General features: G+C 35.7%; 1 protein-coding gene across 1 annotated transcript; it reads left to right on the forward strand.

Annotated features, from left to right (window-relative positions):
• Window positions 1-7,680: 7,680 nt before the first annotated feature.
• On the forward strand, window positions 7,681-12,622 carry afg1la (AFG1 like ATPase a). The gene is made up of 13 exons (XM_007251986.4): window positions 7,681-7,811; window positions 8,304-8,521; window positions 8,667-8,718; window positions 8,848-8,949; window positions 9,070-9,200; window positions 9,334-9,433; window positions 9,619-9,677; window positions 9,910-9,992; window positions 10,180-10,250; window positions 10,663-10,763; window positions 10,863-11,003; window positions 11,095-11,202; window positions 11,766-12,622. Exons 1-13 carry the CDS (start codon window positions 7,694-7,696, stop codon window positions 11,892-11,894), a joined length of 1,413 nt encoding a protein of 470 aa, XP_007252048.2. The 5' UTR covers window positions 7,681-7,693; the 3' UTR covers window positions 11,895-12,622.
• Window positions 12,623-12,832: the final 210 nt, after the last annotated feature.

Here is a 12,832-nt window from a genome sequence, read left to right on the forward strand (position 1 = left end):
TCTGTCAAAAACAGAAGTGCTGTTATATTTAATGATAAAGTAAACTTAAACAACATTTTTATGAAGCACCAGAAAATGGCTTTAAAACCAGTTTTTGATTTTTTTTTTACACATTTTTATTTCACACATTCTGGCAGAAAATTACATTTTTACTAATATTTCTGACTAACAAAAACATAGATTTACTGTGGTGCATGTGCTCATTAAATATTAGTAATTTTCTGTAAGTCATAAATTACCTGCTGCCAAAATAATGAGCATTTAAAAAAAAAGTTAAAAACCAGAGAAGCCCTTATGTGACATTAAAAAAACTCAAGTTTATTATTCAATGTCTACATGTAGATTAACTATACATTTTTATTATTTCACTGTTTACAAATGAAAAAAAAAAACACTGAAATAAGTATAAAACTTGTATACTGAAATTTGTATCCTTATGCTGCATTCCATTTACTTTAGAAGTCTTATGTCGGCAGTGGAAATGTTATCCCTCAGTGTGGAAAGAATTCATAAGAAACCACACAGGTAATTTTACAATGCTTCAAACATTTCTAAAAAACAGTTAAAGACTTTGGAGTTTGCCACAGCTGGTTTGACCATACTTTTACTTTTGGTGTTTTAAGGCAAATCCAACCAATATACATCACACTTTTTACGTGGCAGGTTATCACTATTAGTATTGTCCCAGTTTAGTAATGTTAGCCATATAATATACAGTTTACATTTTAAATACAGTTTACATACAGTGGTGTGAAAAAGTGTTTGCCCCCTTCCTGATTTCCTGATTTTTTGAATGTTTGTAACACTTAAATGTTTCGGAACATCAAACCAATTTAAATATTAGTCAAAGACAACACAGGTAAACACAAAATGCTATTTTTAAATGAAGGTGTTTATTATTAAAGGAGAAAGTCACTGTGGTTTCTGACACCTGAGTACACTGTCTCTAGCCACACCCAGGCCTGATTATCGCCACACCTGTTCTCAATCAAGATATCACTTAAATAGGACCTGTCTGACAAAATAAAGTCCACCAAAAGATCCTTAAAAGCTACACATCATGCTGAGATCCAAAGAAATTCTGGAACAATTGAGAAAGAAGGTAATTGAGATCTATCAGTCTGGAAAGGGTTATAAAGCCATTTCCAAAGTCAGCAAACCACAGTGAGAGCCATTGTCCAAAAATGGCGAAGACATGGAACAGTGGTGAACCTTCCCAGGATTGGCCGGCCGCCCAAAATTACCGCAAGAGCGTAGTGATGACTCATCCAAGAGGTCATGCCTCCATCATCAGAAAGAGACTGGGAATAAATGGCCTACATGGCAGAGTTTCTAGACGAAAACTACTGCTGAGCAAAAATAACATTAAAGCTCGTCTTAACTTTTCCAGAACACATCTTGATGATTCCCAAGACTTTTGGGAAAACATTTTGTGGACCGATGAGACAAAAGTTGAACTCTTTGGAAGGTGTGTGTCCCAGGACATCTGGCATAAAAGAAACAGAACATTATACCAACAGTAAAATATGGTGGTGGTAGTGTGATGGTCTGGGGTTGTTTTGCTGCATCAGGGCCTGGAAGACTTTCTATGATAAATGGAACTATAAATTCTGCTGTCTACTAAAAGATCCTGAAGGAGAATGTCCGATCATCTGTTTGTGACCTTAAGCTGAAACCAACTTGGGTTCTGCAGCAGGACAATGATCCAAAACACACCAGCAAGTCCACATCTGAATGGCTGAGAAAAAAACAAAATGAAGACTTTAGAGTGGCCTAGTCAAAGTCCTGACCTGAATCTGTTTGAGATGCTGTGGCATGACCTTAAAAGGGCTGTTCATGCTTGAAAACCCTCCAATGTGGCTGAATTACAACAATTCTGTAAAAATGAGTTGGCCAAAATTAGGGGGGAATCACTTTTTCACACAGGGCCATGTATGTTTGGATTTTTCTCTCCCTTAATAATAAACACCTTCATTTAAAAATAACATTTTGTGTTTGCCTGTTTTGTCTTTGACTAATATTTAAATTGGTTTGATGTTTGATATCTCGCAGCAATGTGGTCCTAAAGAACTACCTACCCCTAATCTCACATACCTGATAGATCTTCAAAAACTGAGCTGAACTGCGTTAACACTTTATAGTCAATTTATATACTGCTATCCCATGGCAATAATAGTTTCAAGTTAGTTACATAGTACAATAGTTCAGAAGAGAGACCCTTATAAACCCAGTAAAAAGTTGCAAATATTGTTCAAAATAACAAAAAAATAGTGGGAAATAAAGAAGACTTAAGGACTGAGTAACCTAAAGAACGGTTGTGGAATGTAATATTTGCTAGTCCGTATCTCAGTATAGGCAGAGATGTTTGATAGGTGCTGTTTTAATTTATTTGGTCTCTTTTGTTCTGAAGATCATGCGTTGTGACCAACTGCAAAGTACCGATGCAGCCACCAACAAATTATTATAAAATTAAACACAAAACATTACAGGTAACTACACTTAATATCTACATTGAGTAAATTGCACTGTCCACCTTAGATAATAGACTGAATAAATATACTGGTCAATTCTGTATTTCTTTTTGTGTATATTATAAACAGATTCTCTGACATTGAGTCTTTTTTTTTCTAAATGGAGATCGTTTGAATATTTCCCCAAACTTCCTAAAAACATTGAAAGATAAAATACATATAATACAATTACCTATCATTTGTTTAATTAGATTTCACATAGTTATGATTACAGTTGGCTTTGGGTAAACTTCCTTCAGACAAATAGATAAATCCACCACAAGTAGTGCCTGATAAACCCATGTATTGTGTAATGATTGTTCAAGAGAACAGACAAAATTTACATACTGTAACAGTGTGAAGCCAAACATTTATCTGTCAGCAACCTTCATTAATCTGCATCTAGATTGCAATAAACAGACCATATGGAGGGGTCCACCCTTAGTTTGACTTTTTATAATTTTACTAATACTAAAAACATTTTGACTTTAATTTTGTGATTTTTTTTCTTTCATCAGAATTTTTGAGAAGTTAGTTATTTTGGATGGCAGGGGAATCCCAAGGAGGATGTGGACTGATGAACAAATTTTACATTGCCAGTACGATTCACTAGTAGTATCGAATGTAACGGCCTGAGACATACTGTACATATCTTCACATCTAAACCTTAAAGTAGTAAATTTAAAGGAGACCTAAGGACAACAGATTTGCAGTTGTGTTATTTGCTTTTGTGTGTATCACATATTTAAAGGGACATTATCCATAAATTGATAAAATAAAGCCAAATACATAAAGGGTTTTAGACTTAATGGTTTGGTTTGTTGTAAAATTTTAAATATAGAAAAGAGGCTTACAAAATTGCATTTGCAAAGGGTCCAGAATTACTTAATTGAAATAGGTAAACAAATTATATTAATAGCCTATCTAACAGAAGTCATAGTAGTGTAATGAGGGAGCAGCATAAAAGTGTTTGTGTTTTAAACACTTAAACAAAATACCAACTTAACATACCCACTGGGGTCTGGTATAAAGGTGCATTTTGTATTGCTGTGCATTTTTTTATCAATAAAAGTACTAAAATCCCTAATATTGGCCATAACTTTATCTAGATACATCTAATGCTCCTATCTACAGTACATACATCAATGTAACAGAGTAATGTGGTGCAAAATGTAAGCATTACTATGTCCCCTACCCCCTCCTCACTCCTCAATTTGACCTAACATAGAAATGTTCATTTATATAAACTGTTCCAATCAAGTATCAAATACTTATTTCACTGATGGCACAGGCATTTTTTCTAGATGACAATGCCAGGATTCATCTGGCTCGAATTGTGAAAGAGTGCAGGGTTCAGGGAGCATGAGATGAGCGTCCAAACCTGAACCCCATTAAGAATCTTTGGTATGTACTAAAGACTCTGCACAGTGGTCTAAATTTCCCATAATCAATACAAGATCTTGAGGAAAAAGTTATGAAACTCTGGACAGAAATAAAAAAGGTGTGTTTGACATTTTTTTTGCCAGGCAGTGTATATTTCCTCTTGTACATATATAAAAGCAGAAATGTGAGATGTAGAGACAAGAACAAGAACCATTTGGTATATAAACCTCTATAAATGCTACAAAAATTGATATAAATACAATCAAAGTTCTATCTCACAGTTCATGTTAGGACTGGATGAGTGAGGATGATCATGGAATTAAATGAAGATGTTAATTGGGACTCCATGAATCAGGCATAAATGTAATTAACAATAAATACTAAATGCATTATATTTAAACCACATATGCTCTTTTGCATCATGCATCATAATACAGGTATCAGGTCCTTTTATTAGCCTGTGTCCGACTGTTTACTACACTGACAGCAGGGGTGAGTGATGGATTCATTCTGACAGACAGTCATAAGGGTAAAAGAGTTTGCATTGCTGTCTGGGTACACCTCTGTCAACCAATTGCTTCTTTCTTCTTTTTCCAGATCATATTTTGTATTAATTTTGCTCAAAACAAATCTGCAGGGCTGATTATCTGTGTACATTTCCCTTGCATTTATCTATCTGTAGGACACTGAAATGACCCTGCTAGCACCCAGACTGCGGATCTCTCATTAGATTAATCATTCAGCAGTTGGGTGGGGGATACTCATTTTGCCATGGATACACACACAGACGAATGACCGTCTCAATCATAGATTCAGCAGGATTGCTTATTAATCAGACACAGTCCCTGCATGACCCCTACAGCTCTCAACTTATCTTACACAACTTCAAAACAGTGGAGGAAAAACATGCTCAGAAGAGTCAAAGTCTGCTCAGTATTTCAGCAAGGGTTTTATTATAATTAAATCAGTTGTTTAATACAGTAATTTAAGGAAAAAAGACAAGAGTTTATAATAAACAACATGCATCATCTTACCCTGTAAGGAAAATAGTATAAGCAGCATGAACTGTCAGGTGAGAGCCCAGCTGAAAAAAGAGTAAGAGTGTATTCAGTCCTCAGCAGCAGTCAATCCCAAATTCCCTCCAACGGTGCTCCTATTCCACAACCTCACTGTAAATGCATGATGACTCTGTGTGGGCGTTTTAAATTGTGTGACTGTGTGTGTGTGTGTGTGTGTGTGTCAGTGTGCATGCTGCACTGTGCCTTAAGGCACCACTGTTGTCATGGCAACAGACATCTAGAGCCCAGTGCATCTTTTTTACCATAGATAAAAAGTCAGTCAGGTACAGAATAATAAGGGGACTTAGGGTTAGTGTTTTAGAATCGCATAGGACAATGTGTCACACACACTCACTGAAAGAGAGAGAGAGAAAAAGAGAGATACAGATATAGAACAGAGAAGGTATCATTACAAAATTTAATAAGAAACAAAAAATAAAAAATAGCATGAGGATGAGGAGCAGCAAGAGAGAGAGGTCGTAGAGTAAGGTATAGTGAGAGAAAGCGCAAGGGTACATCAAAAGGAGGAAGGAAGCAAAGATAGAAAAGAAAAAAGAAAGACAGGATGAAGACGATAAAGAGCTGTATGAGAATGAGAGATGAGATTATGGGTGGGCAGTAAAAGATAGAGAAATCAGAGAAAGAAAGAAAGAAAGAAAGAAAGAAAGAAAGCAAAGCAAAAGAGAGACAGGGCAGGGGTAGAAAAGATATAAGCAGAAAGCAAGAGCAAGGAGACTGAGAGTGTGGATTATAGGTGGACTCAGAAAGATGGTAAAAGACGAAGAGAGAGAGTAATAAAGCAGAGAGTGTAAGAAAAGCAGTGATAGAGGGAAAGAGAGAGAGAAAGCAAAGAGGGAGAGAGAAGGAGAGAGAGCAGGGTAGAAAAGAAATTTAAAAAGAAAGATTCCAGTTAACAATTTTTAGATTATTCAAATGTTTTCTGGATATTGTTTTCAAGTTTTTAATTTTCTTAGAATTTATTTCATGTTTTTTAAACATTCTGGTAACATCGCTGCAGCATCAATTGTGTCAGCATTTAAATTTTTAGTTTTGGGAATGTTCCATTTAACATTTCTATAATGTAGTGTTCATCTAGCTGGGAACGGTTAAGTGAGAAATGTTCTCATAACCTGGTGATGCAAACTATTCCCAGCTGGTTGAAATATGGTTAAAGTATTATCTGTTGTTTTAACATTGATATAATGTTAAATAGACATAATGTCCACAATCTTCTACCTTTTAAATTAGCTACATTCTACATTTCATTACCATACAATTTCAAAAAACAGTTGGATGGAGGGACGAAAAAGTGGTTTTACTTCCATTTGCAGTAATTGCTTTTTATTTGGCACCAATTCTTTACCATACCTGTGGGTATGTTCATGTTCTACTTGCTTTACTGTTGTATTTTTGGGATCAGATTGGTAGTGGTGGGAAACATTCTTTTTACTCTTCTTTCATTCTTTATATGCTTTACAACACTGATGTAAGAATAAAAATAAAATTGTGACTTTTTCATCATGGAATACAGTTAAATCAATGTTGAATAAATGTTGATGTTATGATGTTATGTTATTAAATCATAGGTCACATTCTGGAAGCTCAAAATTCAAAACCCTGACGCTGGCCTACAAGGCAAAAAACGGACCAGCACCTTCATACCTGATGGCGATGGTCAAAGTCAGATCTGCACCAAGAGCTCTTAGAGCTTCCAGTACGGCTCGGCTCAAACCTCCATCACTCAAAACACACAGAAAACAGACATCCAGACTCTTCTCTGTGCTGGCACCAAGGTGGTGGAATGAACTTCCACTGGATGTCAGAACAGCAGAGTCACTCACGGTCTTCAAACGTCGACTGAAGACACATCTTTTCAAAGAGTTCCTAAACTAATAAAAAAAAAAAAAAAAAAAAAGGTTCCTAGGGTTCTTAACATGATTAAGCTCTATGTATCTCTTGATCCTAGTCTACAAACTAGCTTTGGATATCTTAAGTAACTTTGAAGTCGCTCTGGATAAGGGCGTCTGCTAAATACCATAAATGTAAATGTAAATGTAATTGTATGGAAGAGGGAAAAAACTGTATGCCATGATGAAAAAAAAACTTTTTATTTGTATTCTCTCTCTTTGAATATACATGTGGTTTTGGTGCCAAATTAAAATTTAAATTTAAATTTTTAATTAAAACATTAAACATTTACATTCAACATTAAAATGTCAGTGTGGCACAACCATTAACCATTGATGTTTCAACGTTGAAACAACAACAGACATTACTTCAACCATATTTCAACCACATTTTAACGTTAAAGGTGGACTGTGTGCCAGCTGGGATATGGTTTTTTTTAGTCGCATGTTTCCAGGACGTTCCTGCATGTTTTTACCGTTAAAGGCTAACCTCCTTGAAACATTTTCAAAACGTTGCTAAACATTGTTATAGAGCGAGAGGGGGCATTAACAGGGAGACAGCGGAAAATAGATATTAAACAGTAACTAATAAAACTGATAACTGATTTTAAAAAATGTAAAAAAAAAAAATGTACAGGTGTCTTTGGAGAACTTGGCTGCGTTCAGAATCAGCTAGCTTTACACACAGTGCACACGCGCCTAATGGCGGTGCACTAGTTAGTGTGTGTGATGCAGTGTGCGGGTTTGGACGCGCCCCCGGTCTCTAGTGAAGCCACGCCCTGAACATGAACCGGAACCGTCCTTCAAATAAAGTTGACACATCCTGAATACCAAGATGGCGGCCGGCAGGGCGTCCTTGGTGTCTGTGAGCGTTCGCTTTCTGTTTAATAATAATATTCAGATAGCAAAGATAGTATCAGCCCCTCAGACTGCCCTCAGCGCTGCCAGGCGAGGTGAGTGACAGAGGCATGTCACTGTCCTGCTGACAGACAGTCCTAAAGACCCGCAGTGCTCTATATAGACAGGCTGATATATGGATAGCTATAGAGACTGAGTGTGAGAGACAGACTATTAGTGAGAGTAAGAGAGAGAGAGAGAGAGACTCTGAGTGTGTGTGAGAGAGAGAGTGAGACTCAGTGTGAGAGAGACTATGAGTGAGTGAGAGTAAGACTGAGTGTGAAAGACAGACTAAGTGAGTATGAGAGAGACTGTGAGAGAGCGAATGAGAGAGAGAGAGAGAGAGAGAGAGAGAGAGAGAGAGAGACTGAGTGGGTATGAGTGAGTATGAGTGAGTGAGACTAAGTGTGAGAGAGAGAGACTGAGTGTGATACACTGACTGTAAGCAAGAGTGAGAGAGACTGTGTGAGGGAGACTGTGTGTGAGTGAGAGATCATTAATTTGTTGTTTATCTAAATGCGTTATTACCTTTTATTTTCCAACTTTAGGATTTGCATCAAGTGTACTGTCTCAGCCCATTGAAGACAGTGTTCCAACAAACATTCCTAGCCGTTCTTTTAGCGGCCCTTTAGAACATTACAACAATCTAATCCAGAGTGGATTATTACAAGAGGACCAGCAACAAAGAGCTGTTCTGCAAGAATTAGATCTTATGCAGAAGAAACTCAAAGGATACAACAACCATCCCGAGTCTTTTTTTTCCAAAGTAAGATGAGAAACAAAAACATTTTACTTACTTAATGCAAAGTAACCCAATAATGATTTCAGTCTATGGGATATGTTACTGGATGAAATAATACTAAATACTAAATGTCATCATTTTATAAATATTTTTCTTCTATCTTTTAAAGCTATTTTCTAAACAGAAACCACCAAAAGGCGTCTATATTTATGGGGATGTAGGTAAGTTATTCAAAAACAAGATGCAGAAAAAAACTAAGCACTACATTGTGTGTCTGAATATACGTAGTAATAATATTTAATAACTAAATAAACTTAATTATTAACAATTGTTTATTGCTCATATTACAGGCACTGGTAAAACTATGGTGATGGACATGTTTTACAGTCATGTGGAGATGTCGAATAAAAAGAGGGTCCACTTTCATGGATTTATGATAGATGTACACAAAAGTATGTCTGGGCTCATTAATCTTTTTAAATTTGCAATGAATGATTTTGTGTATTTGTAAGTAAACGTCTTTGAACAATTGATTCTGATTCTGATTCTGACTTGATGTTTTCCTTTCTTAGGGATTCATCGCCTAAAACAGAGCTTGCCCAAGAGAAAGGCAGGGAAAATGGCAAAAGCCTATGATCCTATTGCACCAGTTGCAGAGGAAATCAGCGAGGAGGCTTCCTTGCTATGCTTTGATGAATTTCAGGTAACAAAAACTGTCTCTTTGTTCTTAGTTCAACATGGTGGCACTCACCACTCACCATGGCATTCAACCAATAGTATTAGGTCTTTCTCTCATGAAGAGCAATGTAGCTTTATGGATTTTCTCAATCAAATAGGTCACAGACATTGCAGATGCCATGATTCTTAAGCAGCTCTTCGAAAACCTCTTTCTCCATGGTGTTGTAGTTGTCGCCACATCCAACAGACCTCCAGATGGTAAGAAGATAAGCAAGTATTTGAGAATTAACTTTAAAAATGTCCTTTTTCAAAGACATTAGCTTCACATGCAGGTGTGTTAATCAGCTTTGCTGGAATTTGTTAACAGTAGCCACTGTTTGCTAATGTCAGCAACACAGACAAGATTTTAGGATTTGCACTAAGTACAAAGTCCTGTTTTACAGATTTGTACAAGAATGGATTACAGAGGGTGAACTTTGTGCCGTTCATAGCTGTGCTTAAGGTAGGTGTTCACAAAAGGTAATTTTATAATTCTTCTTATGAAATGAGAATAATGCACACTGATATTTACATGAAAACCTAACATTACCTTAGAGATCCTAATGAAATAAACAAATAAACGTAAAAGTTTTCAGAATATCTTGATTATCCAAGCTTCAAGGCAATATTGTCTCAGAGGATGGTATTGTGGCCGAAATTATCATTCTCCTTATTGTTCTTATTTTTTTGTACAGAACTATTGCCGAACACTTCGTCTAGACTCTGGAATAGATTATCGCAAAAGAAATCGGCCTGCAGCGGGGAAACTCTTCTACCAGTAAGAACTAAAATGGACTAGATTTAAGATGCATGGCTATTCTTGTCTACAGCATGCATAAAAATGGAAATGTACAATTCTCTGGAAAGCTGACACAGTAGATATTACTTTCTTTACGTGAGTTTCATATGTGTAATGCTTGGCTTTTTGAGTGATTTGGTTGTGCACATTTATTATTTGTTGTTAGTTCCAGTGAGGATAATGTACAGGCAACACTGGACAAGCTCTTTGACGAATTGGCATTCAAACAGAATGATAGTAAGTTTCTAGTTTGTTTTTGTTTTTAAAGATTTCTAATTTGTCTATGAATCTGCATGGTCTCAAATTTAACATATCAAAATAAAGGTTAATATTTCAAATGGCACTTTTATTCTATAATATTTATGTAAAATATAAATACATTTATAGTATTTATTTACGATATTTTGGATGTGCCCATAAGTTGCATAATTGTATTAGCTTTGTATTTATTAGCTAAGTATTGTTATGAAAATGTTGTTGCTGCATAGCAAGTAAATAGGGGGTTTACCAGGCATCCGTGGAGAAAAAATGGAAAAGTAACTTCAGCACGCTTAAATCAGCAGGAGATATTGATATTGGGCAGGTTTCCTTTTTGTTTGTTCAGGTTGTCTGCACCTTAGGTAAATGAATTTTTCTTTCTATCTTTCAGTAACCCGACCCAGACCTCTGAAGGTGCATGGTAGGACACTAACACTGAACAAAGCATGTGGGACCATTGCAGACTGCACTTTTGAGGAGCTGTGTGATAGGGTGAGCTTGCTTTATTTAGTAATAACAAGGGCATTACCCTCAGGCATAAATCTGCTGTTAAGGTCTACTGAGCTTTCTGTTTTGTTATGCTATTTTTAGCCTTTAGGAGCCAGCGACTACTTAGAAATGTCCACAGTGTTTGACACAGTGTTTATTCGAAACATACCTCTACTGACTTTGAATAAGAAGACCCAGGCCAGGCGCTTCATCACACTTATTGATGCATTTTATGATCATAAGGTAAATAACAGACAGTTCTGCTCTTCTGACCATATTGCTCTGTATACATTTTTGAACAAACCTCATCCAGTCAGGTTGAATAATTTTTCAGGTGCGCGTGGTGTTGGAGGCTGAGGCACCACTAGAGGAGCTGTTTGTAAATGAGGGACACCACGAGGATGAGAGCCACATCTTAATCGATGACCTGGGCTTAAAAAGGGTAATTACGCTATTTTTATTAATCACTATATCCTATTTAGTGTTTATTAAAATTAAATTATTGGTACATGCTGCTTTATTTTTTTTATAATGACACATAAAGAACAGCAGGAATTGCTGGGATTAAACACTACTATAACAAATATACTTTTAGCTAAGCTACTTCTCATTAAATGTTCATTAAGCATAGCTCAGTTAACATTTTAAACCTACTATTATGCCGTTATTTTAAGAAAAGTCACTATTATAATAATCAATTCAGAATGTCTCACTACACAAACTGTTACTAAAAAAAATATTTTACTTCAGTATAAAACAGCAGCACGTTATCTCAACTGTATTATTTATATAAACACAAAGGTTGAATCATTTAGGTATCAGCTGATACTCTACATTAATAACCTTTGATTGGATCAGGGGACAAAATTGAATATTTACATTCTGAATATTTGTAATATTTCAACATGAATGTTCCTTATGTATGTAAAATTATGAACAATAAAATGCTAAGCATCCTTATTCTCCTTGTAACTAAAATGAGTCTGATTGTGTGTGTTCTTTTAGGATTCGGCAAGTTCACTATCAATCTTCACAGGAGAGGAAGAAGTGTTTGCTTTTCAGAGGACAGTGTCTCGCCTCACAGAGATGCAGACAGAAGAGTACTGGGTGGAAGGTGATCGGAGCTCTTCATAGCACACTCCAATACAGACTGAATATTTCAGTGGATGCCTCTTATCAGAACACTATGAACAATATTTTAATCAAAACTTTACACTGCTCTGCTGCACTTTATATTTTGGACATCTTTCTTAAAAGGAATGCGGGCTATAAACACGAGTATATTAATGGACTGTATTTCATTAATGGAACTAAAGAAGGGTCTTGCCAGAGACTTGCCTTTAAGAATATATTTATTACTTTATCATCTCTACTTACTCTAGTATATTCCATATACAGTGTTAAGTCAAGGTACAGGTGCAGAAAAGGTTTAAATTATTTTTACTCATTGCTTGACTTTTTATCCACAGGTTATAATTTATTTTATTACATAAATGGGACAAAACTCCTTTCTGTAGCTGTTTAGCAGACATGAATTTTCTGTATTTAAATGACGCACAAATGCAAAAGAGGTATTTTAAGCATTTAATATTTTAAGCATCCAGCATTTGTCTTGGATTTTGATTTGATCATTTTGTGGCTTTATGTGCCAAATTGGTTAATTTCCGTTTTATCTTATGACCATTTCCAGACTGAAGGCTGGTTTTCTGATGGTGCCTTTTAGACTGATGTATGCAAATGACCTTTGTTATGTTTGGCTGCCCTGTGTTGTGTCTTATTTTGAAAAAACAATTAGAGCTGGAAAGGTGTTAAACAAGTGGTTATGTTTTGTCGGAAATAAACTTAAGCCACTTGTCTCTTGATTTGCATGATGAATTTGCTTTTTGACAAAGTGTCTTCACTAACAACACTCCTTATCACTTCAACATCCATGAGCAAGTTAAACTGTTAAATTATTAACGAGGAATCAGTCTGGAATATATGTATATTCCAAATTAGCTAAATGAATGAAATAAATTAACTAATTAAAATAACATTACATTCACTATGATATTATGAACCATTTCATAATA

This window comes from Astyanax mexicanus, chromosome 14 (assembly GCF_023375975.1).
Source record: "Astyanax mexicanus isolate ESR-SI-001 chromosome 14, AstMex3_surface, whole genome shotgun sequence".
Lineage (NCBI taxonomy): Eukaryota > Metazoa > Chordata > Actinopteri > Characiformes > Acestrorhamphidae > Astyanax > Astyanax mexicanus.

What these genes read in the sequence shown, in the direction of transcription:
- afg1la (XM_007251986.4), top strand. Translation starts at nt 7,694, where the DNA reads ATGGCGGCCGGCAGGGCGTCCTTGGTGTCTGTGAGCGTTCGCTTTCTG. An exon ending in CCTCAGCGCTGCCAGGCGAG is followed by an intron (nt 7,812 to 8,303) that starts GTGAGTGACAGA and finishes TTCCAACTTTAG; the next exon opens with GATTTGCATCAAGTGTACTG. An exon ending in ATCCAACAGACCTCCAGATG is followed by an intron (nt 9,434 to 9,618) that starts GTAAGAAGATAA and finishes CCTGTTTTACAG; the next exon opens with ATTTGTACAAGAATGGATTA.